At 39.3% G+C, this 12,104-nt stretch overlaps 1 protein-coding gene across 2 annotated transcripts in view; it reads right to left on the bottom strand.

Moving 5' to 3' along the window:
* Positions 1–2,717: 2,717 nt before the first annotated feature.
* CPNE4 (copine 4) overlaps positions 2,718–12,104 on the bottom strand; it is a 229,979-nt gene continuing 220,592 nt past the window's right edge. For both annotated transcript variants that reach the window (XM_058018865.1, XM_058018857.1), the window contains 3 exons: positions 11,898–12,031; positions 9,777–10,013; positions 2,718–3,308 (listed from right to left, as the gene is read on the bottom strand). In XM_058018865.1, coding sequence (XP_057874848.1) covers positions 3,177–3,308; positions 9,777–10,013; positions 11,898–12,031 — 503 coding nt within the window. In that variant the 3' untranslated portion in view covers positions 2,718–3,176. The remainder of the gene's footprint in view (positions 3,309–9,776; positions 10,014–11,897; positions 12,032–12,104) is intronic.

Below are 12,104 nucleotides of genomic sequence, written 5' to 3' on the forward strand. Positions count from 1 at the left end.
AACTCATCCCAGTATCTGGCTCAAGAATTATTGATATTATTGTAGTTTGGGCTAATAGGAGGTTTTTGTGACCTTTTTTTTGTGTTTTTGAATTGGATTTGAGATAAAAAGGAAGGCAGGGTTGTACTTGGCAGAGAATATATTTTAGATCATTGGTTATCTCAGAAGGACAAGATGTAATTTATTTTAAAGCAGTTTTCAGAATTTAAAATGATCCATCAAAAGGCAGTCGAAGTTAAAATTTGCATAAAAAATCTGCAGGAGAAATAGATGGCAGTTCAGCCTAAAGGCAGAATGGCCTTGCTAAAACCTTAAGTAGATAAAGCAGGAGAAAAAAAAAATCCCATTTCAGAGATATATTAATATATTTAATGAGGTTACCCTGCACAAAGTCCACAGTATTTTATTGCAGAGAGTAGCTTGGAGCAATGAAAATAACATTCAATGCCTCATTAGAAAGCCTTTACCATATGGCCAGTTTTGTCTTCTGTGCATCCTGCACCAACTCACCACACTGTTACGTGTTTGTCTTACATGCTGAGATCTGCACATTCTGAAGGAGATTTCCAATTGATTTTTCAATACCATGAAGGTATCTTTCCAAGTACTTGAGGGCTGCTACAGAATTGCTGACTTATATCAGCCACTGATAATGATTTGTTTTTAAGTAAGAGCATTTATAATCTGGATTGTGTGAAGTTAACAGAAAGATGATCAGCAGCTGGGGTTCTAAAGACACTTATATAGACCATGTACACACATGAAAATGACTGATGGTTTATCTAGCTCAGCATACAATAGCCTGTTATCTCTGCATTTTACCTGATGCCACATTTTAGAAGCACCTCGTAACATCTCTGGAAATGAAGAGCTTTAACTGCCCAATTCTGTGTAACTATAAACACTTCAAAAATTAGTTTAGTCAAAGATCACATGCACCAGAAGGACAATTTATCTGATTCAAAATTTTTCTTGCTGAAAGCTTTCTTTTATTCAGTCTGGGAAATTATAAAGAAAAGGCTGAACTTCTCCTCAACTGTACATGACATCCCTTAATGCAGGTCCCAGGGTGATGTAATACTCTTTACATGGTGAGAGCACCATCATGCCTCTGAGGAAGGATCTGAAATCACTTTTCAAGTATTAAAGTCCCCCAGTACTATTGCAAGATATTTATGATACATAACAGTGACCTTCATTTTACAGAGGAGGAATGTGAGGTGCAGAGAATTTAAAAATCTTGGGCAAAAAACAAAATGAGATACTGGAGGAGGAAAGAACACGGAGTCATTGATTTTTCAGTCCTGTGCTTTAACAGCTAGTAAATGCTCCTCCTGAGAATAGGAAAGGAAAGAAAATAGGGGAGAAGTGGGAGTAAGAAACTAGAGGTGTTGGATGTAAGAATTAAGAGTCATTGGCAGAATGGTCTATGACACGTAAGGGGAGATCACAGCAGCTTCCAGATGAAATACACCCACAGAGGGAGAGATGTGCAGCCTGACAGGGTAAGCTCTCAATGGAATGTCAGCCATTACATGGAAATGTGGATTTGAGATCTATCAGTTTGGACATCTCCAGACAATTTATACCCATGACCAAGTAATACTGGCTGCTGCTCAGTATCTGATCAGCTGAAGAAATCTTTACAAGCAAGTGAATGATGGCACTGCAGGATAGAGATGGTGTAGAACTGAATGTGCTGGGGAGGCAGCCCCATGCATCTTGGCTCTCCCACTGCCTTCATTTAAGAGTACAAAATCATCAATCAAAACTGATCCTATGGAAGTTACCTCTAAAGGAGAATCAGGGAGCTCAACTCCTATGTTACCTGCAAACTCATTTAACAATACATATTTCTTAACCAAAACCGCTTGCTCACAGGGGAACATTTCCAAAATTTTCAGCACTGGGCCCAAACAGCTTCTTCAGGAACTAGCAACAAGAATGTTTTCAGTGGGAGTACAACTCATCCAAAATTGTGCCTTTTGGACAATCCCACCGAGATTATTTTTTGTCAAATTTTCTCCTTAGTTTTTAAAAAGTCACATCCTTCAAACACAGAAAATACTGATCTAATTTCTTCACTTACACACAGAAATATTTCAATAGAAAGTGCAATCCACCACCATTCTAATCTTGTGTGTGTCCTCTTTTATTTAAAAAAAGGTGGCTTCGATATTCTTTTGGTAAAAAACAGTTGTTCTGTTGGGTGATCTGTGTGAGGATGAAGTTACAAATCACTGCTTGTCACAAAATCAGGCCATGCAAAATTTCATTTGGAAAATGTGCCATATAGAGTTGGATACTGCACGTGAGATTTAGAAACACAAATGAAACAAAAGAAGAATTCCCAAACAGAAGAGGTTATAGAATTGGATAGCCAAAATACATCCTGTTTGAAAGCCAGCCAGACTGTTTGGATTAAGTTGGCATGTTTTAAGACATGCAGTCTTGATGGATCATGCTCTCCAAGCCAGATCTCTTTACAACTATGGTCTGAACACTTTGTAACAGCTGGATTTGTCAGGCTTTTGAAAAGTTACTACTCAGGCCACAGACTGAGTGGGCTTGTTTGGAGGTCCATGTTATAAGGTGCTAACATTAGAAATGTCCATGCTTCAGGTCAGGTATCTCTTGAAACCCTTTATTACCCTTCCCTTGGAATATGGAAGTTGAAAGCAAGGCAGCCTTGTTGCAGAGAGAGAAATAAAGACAACTGCAAAACTGTGTTGTTTTTATTTTAAACATGCAAAATACAGTTCATGCATCTGCCATTTTGAAAAATCTCTCAGTTCATAGCAGATTAAACCAAAGACATTTTGGCTATCGACTCTCAATAAATATTTCAAAATGCTTTACAGTGTAAATATAAGAAATTTAGCAAAATTTCAACAAACCTGTATAAAAACCAGATACAGATAACTTTTTATTTCAAGGCAACATGCTGTAATGTAAAGAGTTCACTTTTTTTTTCTGGATTTTTTTTCTCATAAAAAGGTTTCAACAATACAACCGCTTAACAGATTTAAGCCTTTAGGCTACACATGCAAAAAAAAAAAAGGTATTTTAGTTAAAAATCACCAAAACGTGCTATGTTTTTGTTTCATTTTTTAAATACAGTAGTTGTAGACAGTAGCATTTTTCTTTTTTAATTTTGTAAAAGAGTGCAGGCAGGTTCATGGAGCTAGTGTCCTGGAAGACTCGTACTCTGACATACATTTTGGTTTTATCCCTTTGCCATTGTAATAGTCCACGACTTGGTTTGGAACTTCAGCCAAAACGCTTTTTGCTAGAGCAGCTGGGGATGCCTGCAGGAAACGGTAGAAAACACAAGCATTAACCTGGTCCTCTGCTTGAAGTGCCATGGGTTTTAGAGGCATTGGTGCCATGAGATCAAGGGAGGAAGTATGGTACAGAAATGGAAGGCAAAAAAGACTTAAAGTGAATCATACAATTGCTGGAAACTCATTTTATAAGCCAGTTTGGGTATGGAGCTGTAGCTGCCTCAAAGTACACTGAAGCCAAAATTTCTCTGTGTGACTTCAGGCCCATTTGGACTATTTTAAGTTCAGGGTAACTGAACTTCCCTGCACTCTGGGAGAGCCCCATATCACAATAAAAAGCTGCAAAAACTTCATTCATCAGTGTTCAGCAAGGAACCCCGCAGAGCTCCAAGCTGAACATGAATGGACAACACTGAGAAAGGGAGGCCTTCATCACCATTCTGTTCCTCAGAATCTGGCATGGTGTTTTAATGGATGGGAAAATTTTAATTCAATCAAAAATACTTTGTGTTTATTTGAGCTAAACCTTGGTTACAAGAAATCTTCAATCCTGGGCTTGGCGGAGGCTTTAGAGCTCTTCCTGCAATGTAAAACTGGAAGGTATCCACCAGACTAAGAACTGATGACCCTGAAAGGTAGGGACAGATACAGAGATGGCCACTGGCTTTCACCCCAGGCAGGGAGGAGGGCTCCCCATCAGTGCAGTGAGGAACTCTGCCCTCCATCAGCCACACAGAGTCGCTGCCTCATGTCCTGAAATGCTTCATTTTAAGCAGAGGGGCCTGTGGATGTTTTGTGGGCAACCATTACCTGTGTGTGTCGCATGGACATTCCTCAGCGCCTGAAGTCAGCAGTGACAAAGTTGGACTCATTCTCCCATGCACCCTCTTGCCCCATGTTTTGGATTTTCTTGTTTCTAAGTGTTTGGGTAGAGCTGGTTCCAAGTCCTTAGGAGCCAGCCTTCTTTTTTCCTTTGAGCCCACCACAAAATGCAGTAAAAATGCAAACACTTAAATGTCATTTTGAGAGCTTTAAATTGAAGTATTTATCTCCAGAGGATGCAGACTGCACCTCAGACGATGCATGGGAACTCAACCAGTGGCTGGATCACATTTCTTCTGCACACCAAGTACTTTTCCCCAAATTAATGAACACTTTCCTCCTCACTCTCTCTAGTGTTATCAGCCAAGTTGTAAAACTACCACGTCACAAGCAGTTGCACTGACTATTTTTTGGCCTACTCTGTTTCATGGGGTGGCATCCTTATCCTTACAGAGTCTTAAAATTTGGCTTACACAGAATGTAAATGGTAATCTATTTGTAGGCACATGAATCCCAGGGTAAAGAAAACTCCAGACTATTAGAAATTCCAGAATCAAATATTATAATACTAAGATAATGCTGGCAAAACCAGAAACAGCTGGGGTTTTTCTTCCCTGTATTGTTGTATTTTGACTCACATATGAGATTAGTAACAAATAAGATTAACTGCTGTGACATTTATATCAAAATATTTGTGCAGCCAAAAAAGCCTGGAACATTTCTGCATGAACAAACTGGCAAAGGATAGAGCATACTTTATGTGTCAGTGCAGCAAATGTTTTAAGGTGTTACACAGTAAGAGAACCCATTCACTTTAATCCTGAAAAGGGAAATGCATGGTTTTTCAGAATTGCCCTATTCTTGCCTGAATCTGTTTTATAGAATAATGAAATTATTTGGGTTTGAAGGCCCTAAAGTTCATCTAGTTCCAACTAAAATAATCAGAAACTATCCCTTGGAATCACACAAATGGCTGATTTCTACAATGCTATTGAAAATTACTGTTTTTTTAAATCTCCTTCCCAGTGTGTCAAAGCTGTACATATCTTAGCCTGCCTCTGTGCTATTTTACCAAAAATACAACCCTACATAGAGGTAAAAACAGGGAGTAGGGGAAGAGTGCTGAGCCAGTGCTGCGCACACAAGCTGTAGCAATCTGGAAACTTCCCTCTGCTCTGTGTTTAAAAATGCTGGGCAAGAGCATTGCCATCAGCTTCTCTGGATCTGTGTAGTTCACATGTTCTGAACTTTGGGCCAACAGCACTCACTGCTGTGCATCATCCTCCACATCCATTGCTCCTGAAGGTAGGAAGGGTCAGCCCTTCACAATAGGCTCTGTCAGGGCTCAGATGCACAGTTGAATCATTCACACTTCAGGAGCTCTCAACTGAAAAGCCTTTAATTGAGGTTTAGGCCAAAAACATGTACTGTGCCCACAGGCTCACAAGCAATATGTCCCCACACAGGATTGCCCTGGAGTAGTTGGCTTGACCCATACTTCAGTCTGAGCATGGGCACCTGTTGCTTTAGAGTTTCATCGTGCCAGTGATGTCTTTTGGTCCTGGGGCTCTTTTAGCAGGGAACATCCCAAAAACAAGCTTGGGATTGTTTTCCTCTCCAATGATTTGGACTACCTGTATGTTACATACTTTTTTTGGTGGTAAAGCACTTTCATTTGTGGATCAGATGGTGCAAAACAGCGTTTTCATCAGTGAGAATTACACTCAGTAACTTCTAAGCTAAAACACCGACCCAGTTCATCAGTGTTGTGAAAAGATTGCCTTTGCTGGGTCTTTACCACAGATGGGATATTAAATTAATGTTTTACTGTAACATTTTCTCCACTGCTTTAAGAGCATTCTAGCAATAAGCAGCTCAGATGAATAGTTATTAAGTGATAGCTGACACACAACAGTCAGATCAGTCAGCAGCAGGAAAATAATCCCCTGTGAGTCCATAATTGGTGTGTATTACAAATGACTGTTGGTTCAGTTCTATAGCTTCACAATGCTTAACCTTTAACTACAATGCATAGTGCAAAACATTGCTCCTTGCAGTGATTATGAGCTGTGCTTTCCACACTCCTTTGCGATGTATGTTATTAACACACAGCCGTTAACCTTTGTGATTAAATACAATGCAGAATGGAATACAATCTACCTGTGGCATCAGATTTGTGCCCAGTAAATATATCATAAATCCCAAAGGCAGAAAATTTCATTTCTTAAAATATGACTGTGAATGCATTGAGGCAGGTGATTCTCTTCAACTGCATTTCAGTGATGTAACATTGCTGTTTTACAGTTTCAGGTGAAGGACACTCACATTACTGGGGTGTCCTTTGGTGGTGAAAACAGAAAGAAAAAAGTCACTTGGATTCAGGGAAAATATGTTTCCTTTGTTTGTTATGTTCCCCTTTAGCAAATGGCATATGTCACCCACTCTACAATGGGACATGTTAATGGTTACCTTGATTTTATCAAGCTTCTACAACTACAGGATTTGCCAAGAGTCACTACTGTTGCCGTTATTATTTTGATGACTTCAAAGATACTCCTTAAAGAGAGAGAGAAAGAGCATAGATGTTTTACTGAAGTACTTCTGCTGCACTGTATCTTGTAGGAGATGAAACCTCTATAATAGAGGCTGCTGTCTGCACTGAGTCTTAAGCCAGTAAAACATTGATGTGGGTATAAGATTTTAGGTATGTGAATAACTAATTGAAATGTGTTAAATTCCTGTGTTAGTGCTGTGCAAGCTCAGAACCTTCTCTGAAGTCAAACTTATAAAATAAAAGGGATTTGTTCTGTAGGTTATTTTTTACAACTTCCTTCTCCCCCCTTCGATTTTCTCAAAGAGGAAGGTTTTGCACAGGTTATTTTTGATCTCTTTGGATAGATATGAGATTTTGAGTTCCAAGCTGACCTGAGAATAGAAGTAATGAAAAAAAATATTGCTTGGGTTGACCCCAAGGGAATTTTGGTTTGCTTTTCCAGCAAAACAAAAAAATATATGCTCATGCATAACATTTTCTTCTCTCCTTCTGTCATTAACAGATATAATATGGATTTAGGAATAAGTAAATACATACTTGATTTATCAGAAAAACCTATAAACCTTACACAATTTGATTTTTAATCTTTCTAAAAAGATCTTTCAACTTTTTTTTTTCTTAATAAATTAACACAAGGTACATTGACAAAAAGAATGGAATTTTTACCTAAACATGTATTTTGCTTAAAGTTGTCAAAAGTAATATGCTGATGTATGTAAATTCTTGTGTTCAGACAGAACTGATCTGACAAAAATCTCCCAAATGTGTTAAATCTGCATTTCCTCTGTGGGAAAAAATAAATTTGAATCAAAACATCACACTCATTTCTCCTATGAAAAATTATTTCACTGGCTGATGTATAGTCTTTTGTTAGTGCTAAATAAGCAAGGAAGATGTGAATGTCACTTTGTTGAATGAGAGAGATTATTTGGGATATGACAATAAAGAAATTCAACCAGAAGTGACTATTTTTATGAACACTCATCCATTACACTGACATTTGTTGAAAAGCTGAAACATCACAATAAACAGACTAAATATCAGGTTGCATAAGATATATTAACTTTTCTGATAGAGAAAATACAAATCTATCTCTATACCTGTGTTATCTTTGTCACTGAAAGAGGGAGAAAAATATCACTATTTAAGAAGAAGAATACATAAAGATTGCTTTCCTCTCCCAATACCAAGAAAGTTAATCTAAATCAGCTAAAAAGAATATATGCTTGTCATTTGACCAGTGCTGGTAATAACAATGCCACAGATTCAGTCACAAGTTAACACCAGGGGCACAATATATTTAGAGCCCAGAACTGCAACTGTCAGCATTAATCTATTGAATCCAGGATGATTTTAGCTTCATTAAAAAAAAAAAAAAAAAAAAAAAAAAAAAAAAAAAAAAAAAAGTGAAACTAAAATAACAAATGTAGCTGGCTTTGCCAGTTCCTTGCAGAAACATGTTTTCACCTAATTAAAAGTAGCTCTCCCACTCGCCCATAAATAACTCAGCCCTGGACACTTTTCCAATGACTACAGTGCAGCACTACACACATGTGATTATGTGCTGAAGGAATCACAAGCTCTGAGGTGGTTGTGCTCATACTTTGATTCAGCAGGTAGGTGGCTGTGTGCCCCTGTCAGCACAGAAATGTGTTTGTCTACAACTCAGAAGTCAATCTGCAGCTATGTGGCATGGTGGCACCAAACTAATACCATAAGGTGAGTTTTCCCTCCTGTGTGCATCCATGGCTTACAAAAAGCTAGAAGGAAAATAAGGAACAAGTTTCTTTCTCTTGCTCCTCAGCAGAGTTTGTGAAAGTAAGAAGCGTGTGTGGATCTAAAGCAAATATTGCAAAATTGCATTTTGAAATGAGAAAAAAAGAACCCTTGCAAAGAGAAAAATAAAGGTATTTTGGAAGTAGCAAACAGAAAAAAAAGCTCATGTGGTGACAAAAATCCCAGAAAAACTAAAAGAGAAGCTAAATTTAAAACGAAATGTAAGCAGTGTGAACCCATATGCAGATCAAAGCCAGCCCAGAGTTGAGAACTTGGCTGTGACATATCCAAACTAAGGATCTCTAGTGTATGGGAGCAGATTGAAAAGAGCAATCTCATGAGGAGAATGAGTCAGTTGCACTGTGAGGTAAAGAAATTCTCAAATTGAATATTGAGGATATCCTTCCTAGACAGAGCAAAAAGACAGCCTTGAGAACCAAATCAATGTAACAGAAATGAGAGGAAAGAAGAATGATGGAAAAAGGGAAGGAAAGGGATGGGATCAGCATTTCAGGAGAACATAATGCATGTCTCCATATGGAGCAAAAGGGCTTGGAAAAACCCCTCTGGGTGTGGGAAAGCTCCTTCTGCTGGTGAATGCTGTGCCCACCCTGCTGCTGAAAAGTCTCTGGAACAGATGGCACAGTGCAGGGCAGGTGACTGAGAAGAAAAGTTCATGACCAAAGATTTACTTTATATTTGGCAATTTAATGCTGGTTCTGTTCCTTTCTTTCCTACAGAGTGTCTTCTACACCACACTGGCCTCAGCCAGGAACAGCTGCTGAGGGCAGAGAGAAGCTCTCAGTAATGCCACTTTCTTGCCTTTGTTCTTGTACAGAATTTGGGAAAGGGTTTGGAGGTAACCAGGATGCTGTGGGTGGATTGCCCTGCATTTGAGAACTCAGGGACCAAACCTCAATAAAGGAAAAGCCTCCTGGGGAACACTGTGAGGACAAATTCAAAGCCATTTCATCTACCTGTGGAAATGAAGGAATGGAAAGCAGAATACAATAGTCTTAACAGAACAGAAGCAAAAGAGAATGGGAAACAGACACCATGAAAAATAAGGCAGGGAAAGTAACCACATTAAATCAGGGAGAAAGTGGAAGCAAGGACTGACATCACAAAAAGCACAGGGATTGTGCCTCATCTCTTCCTTCCCCACCCTCACCAGCTCACTAATGGAGCACGTTCTGATTCCTTTTTTTTTCACTATTCCTGACACAATAATGCCCCAGACTTACTCAACATTTCACACATATGCAGAGTTAAGCCCAGCCTCACGAATCATTCACTATACCCACTCTCCCTTCGGTGGCAAGGATGAAAAACCAGCTTACATGTTTGAAGTTCCTGAATGGCACAAACTGGACAATGTCTCGAAGCACAGGCTCGCCCTTGGGGGACCTCAGGATGCCATCATCTCCATCCAGCATCTGCATGTCACTGAAATCAGCGTTGCCCACGCCGACGATGATGACGGACATGGGGAGGTGGGAGGCGTGGACGATGGCCTCTCTGGTGTCAGCCATGTCCGTGATGACGCCGTCCGTCAGGATCAGCAGGATGAAGTATTGCTGAAGGTGTTGGACAAGTGAAAAATTATGGCATTGGTTAATAGTCCAAAACTGCTCAATCTTTTAAGTTAAAAATGATAAAGTTATTTCTGGTAACTCACTTGTGGACCTTTTTAGACAGAAAAGAACCTTTATATTGGCTACACAGAATTTTCCATTCCAAGCTCCTCAGCTACTAATTTCTTCACTGCAGAGTAAAGGGGTCCCTGAGGAGAGCAAGGCAGGAATATATCCCTCTTCATACTCTTCACACAGAGGCACAAAGAGAGGTTTTCTCATTCTCTAGTGCACAGCAAGTAATTTGGTAAGCTTGTAATTTCTCTCCCAAATCTCCAAAGCCCGCTGAACTGGGAGCATGAGCTATGACATGGTAATGGGAAAGAATGGCAAGAATGGCCCTTACTTGGATCCTTTATTAATTGTTGGGCAGCTGGAGTAATTTATAAGAAATTTATAGTGCATTAATAGAAAAAATGAACAAATCATAGGATTTGGTCACTCTGCGTGAGCAATACCAACACACTAAACATTAATAATATTTATGTGTGTACAGTGGTATAAACTCAGAGTGTTCCAATCATCTTGTCCTGCCACAAATAAATCAAAACATGCAGGGAGAAAACTTCAGCTTGAACATTTATACTGTAAATTGTTTTTCAGATAGAAAGATCATATTAGATCAGAAGCAGCACTGGGAATAGAGTGAGCCACCTCAGGATTAAGGTGGGTATGGAAATTCAAACATAGCAATTTCCCATTTTAGGACTGGGACCCAACTTGTCCTTGAACACTTCCAGGGATGGGGTAACCTTAGCTTCTCCAGGCAACCTGTTCCAGTGTCTCACCACTCCCACAGTAAAGAGTGGTTTTCTAATATCTAATCTAAAGTCATCCTCTTTTAGTTTGAAGCCATTACCCTTTGTTCTGTCACTACATGCTTTTGTAAATATCAGTCACAAGCCAGACTCAAGAACAGAAATATTTGGCAACTGCTGCCCTAATAGGACTTTAAAAAGGCCCTGCACATGGAGAAAGCTTAGAGTAAGCTCTAGGCCAGGTGATCATGCACATGCCAGTGTACAGCTCTATTCTGTCCTGTACTTAGCACTTTTTGTGCTGCAGTACACAATATCTCTCTTACATCCTTTACTCCTTTTCAGCACTGCTCTTGTAAATGGCTCAGACCTACTCGCTCACATATTCCCTCCATTTCTCTTGCTCTCCCTTTCTCCCATTCTGTCTTCAAGGCAGGATCAAAATAAACTTAAAGCATCTCAAGGGTGTACATTTAAAACGTGATCTATATGTAAGTGTTTTAGCCCAAAAAATCCGTCCTGGTGTTTTTATCAGGTGCCAGCTAACAGATTTGTCTTCCAATTTCTAAAAGGCACAAATCACTTCATCAGTAATAACAAGCTGAAAATTGTATCCTTACTATTTTCAAATTAATAGTTGGAAAAGTTCCCTAGGTGAACAGAAAAATTTTAGTACAGCCTGTGAAGGAGACGCAAAATTGGATAGTCTGAATTGGGAATCATTTGAACTCATCTCGTGGTACAACCAAGACTTTTAGGGCTTCAATGCTCAATTTTTGTAACCTTAGCAGTGCCATTTCTATTTCCACAGTGAAGAACTGGGTGTGCTACAATGAAACAGCACTAAAAGCAGGAAATAGATCAATGGGGAAAGACTTTAAAGCTGGGACAACCAAAGCTAGAAAGACTGGATACACTGTTCCAGCTGACACAGGTTTACGCTGCCTTCTTTGAAGGCAGTTAATAAAAACTGTGAAGGCATAATCTGGATTACAAGGCCTTGATGGCCTACAAGAGATCCATCATAAAACAAGAAAAAAAGGCAAACACAGGGTTTTTTTTCCCTTACTGAGGCCTCCTTGGTGTTGGTCTCCTCTGATGCAGATTTTGCCACTTTCTGGATGATGGGAGCAATGTTTGTTGGTCCGTACAGCTGCAGCTTGGGAAGGCAACTCTGATAAGCTTCCACAACACCTTGTATTCCTGGCATGAAAAACCAAAAAAAAAGAAAAAGAAACATGGAGCACATTGCCTATATCAGGCTTGTTCAAAATGT

Source organism: Melospiza georgiana, chromosome 1, assembly GCF_028018845.1.
Source record: "Melospiza georgiana isolate bMelGeo1 chromosome 1, bMelGeo1.pri, whole genome shotgun sequence".
NCBI lineage: Eukaryota > Metazoa > Chordata > Aves > Passeriformes > Passerellidae > Melospiza > Melospiza georgiana.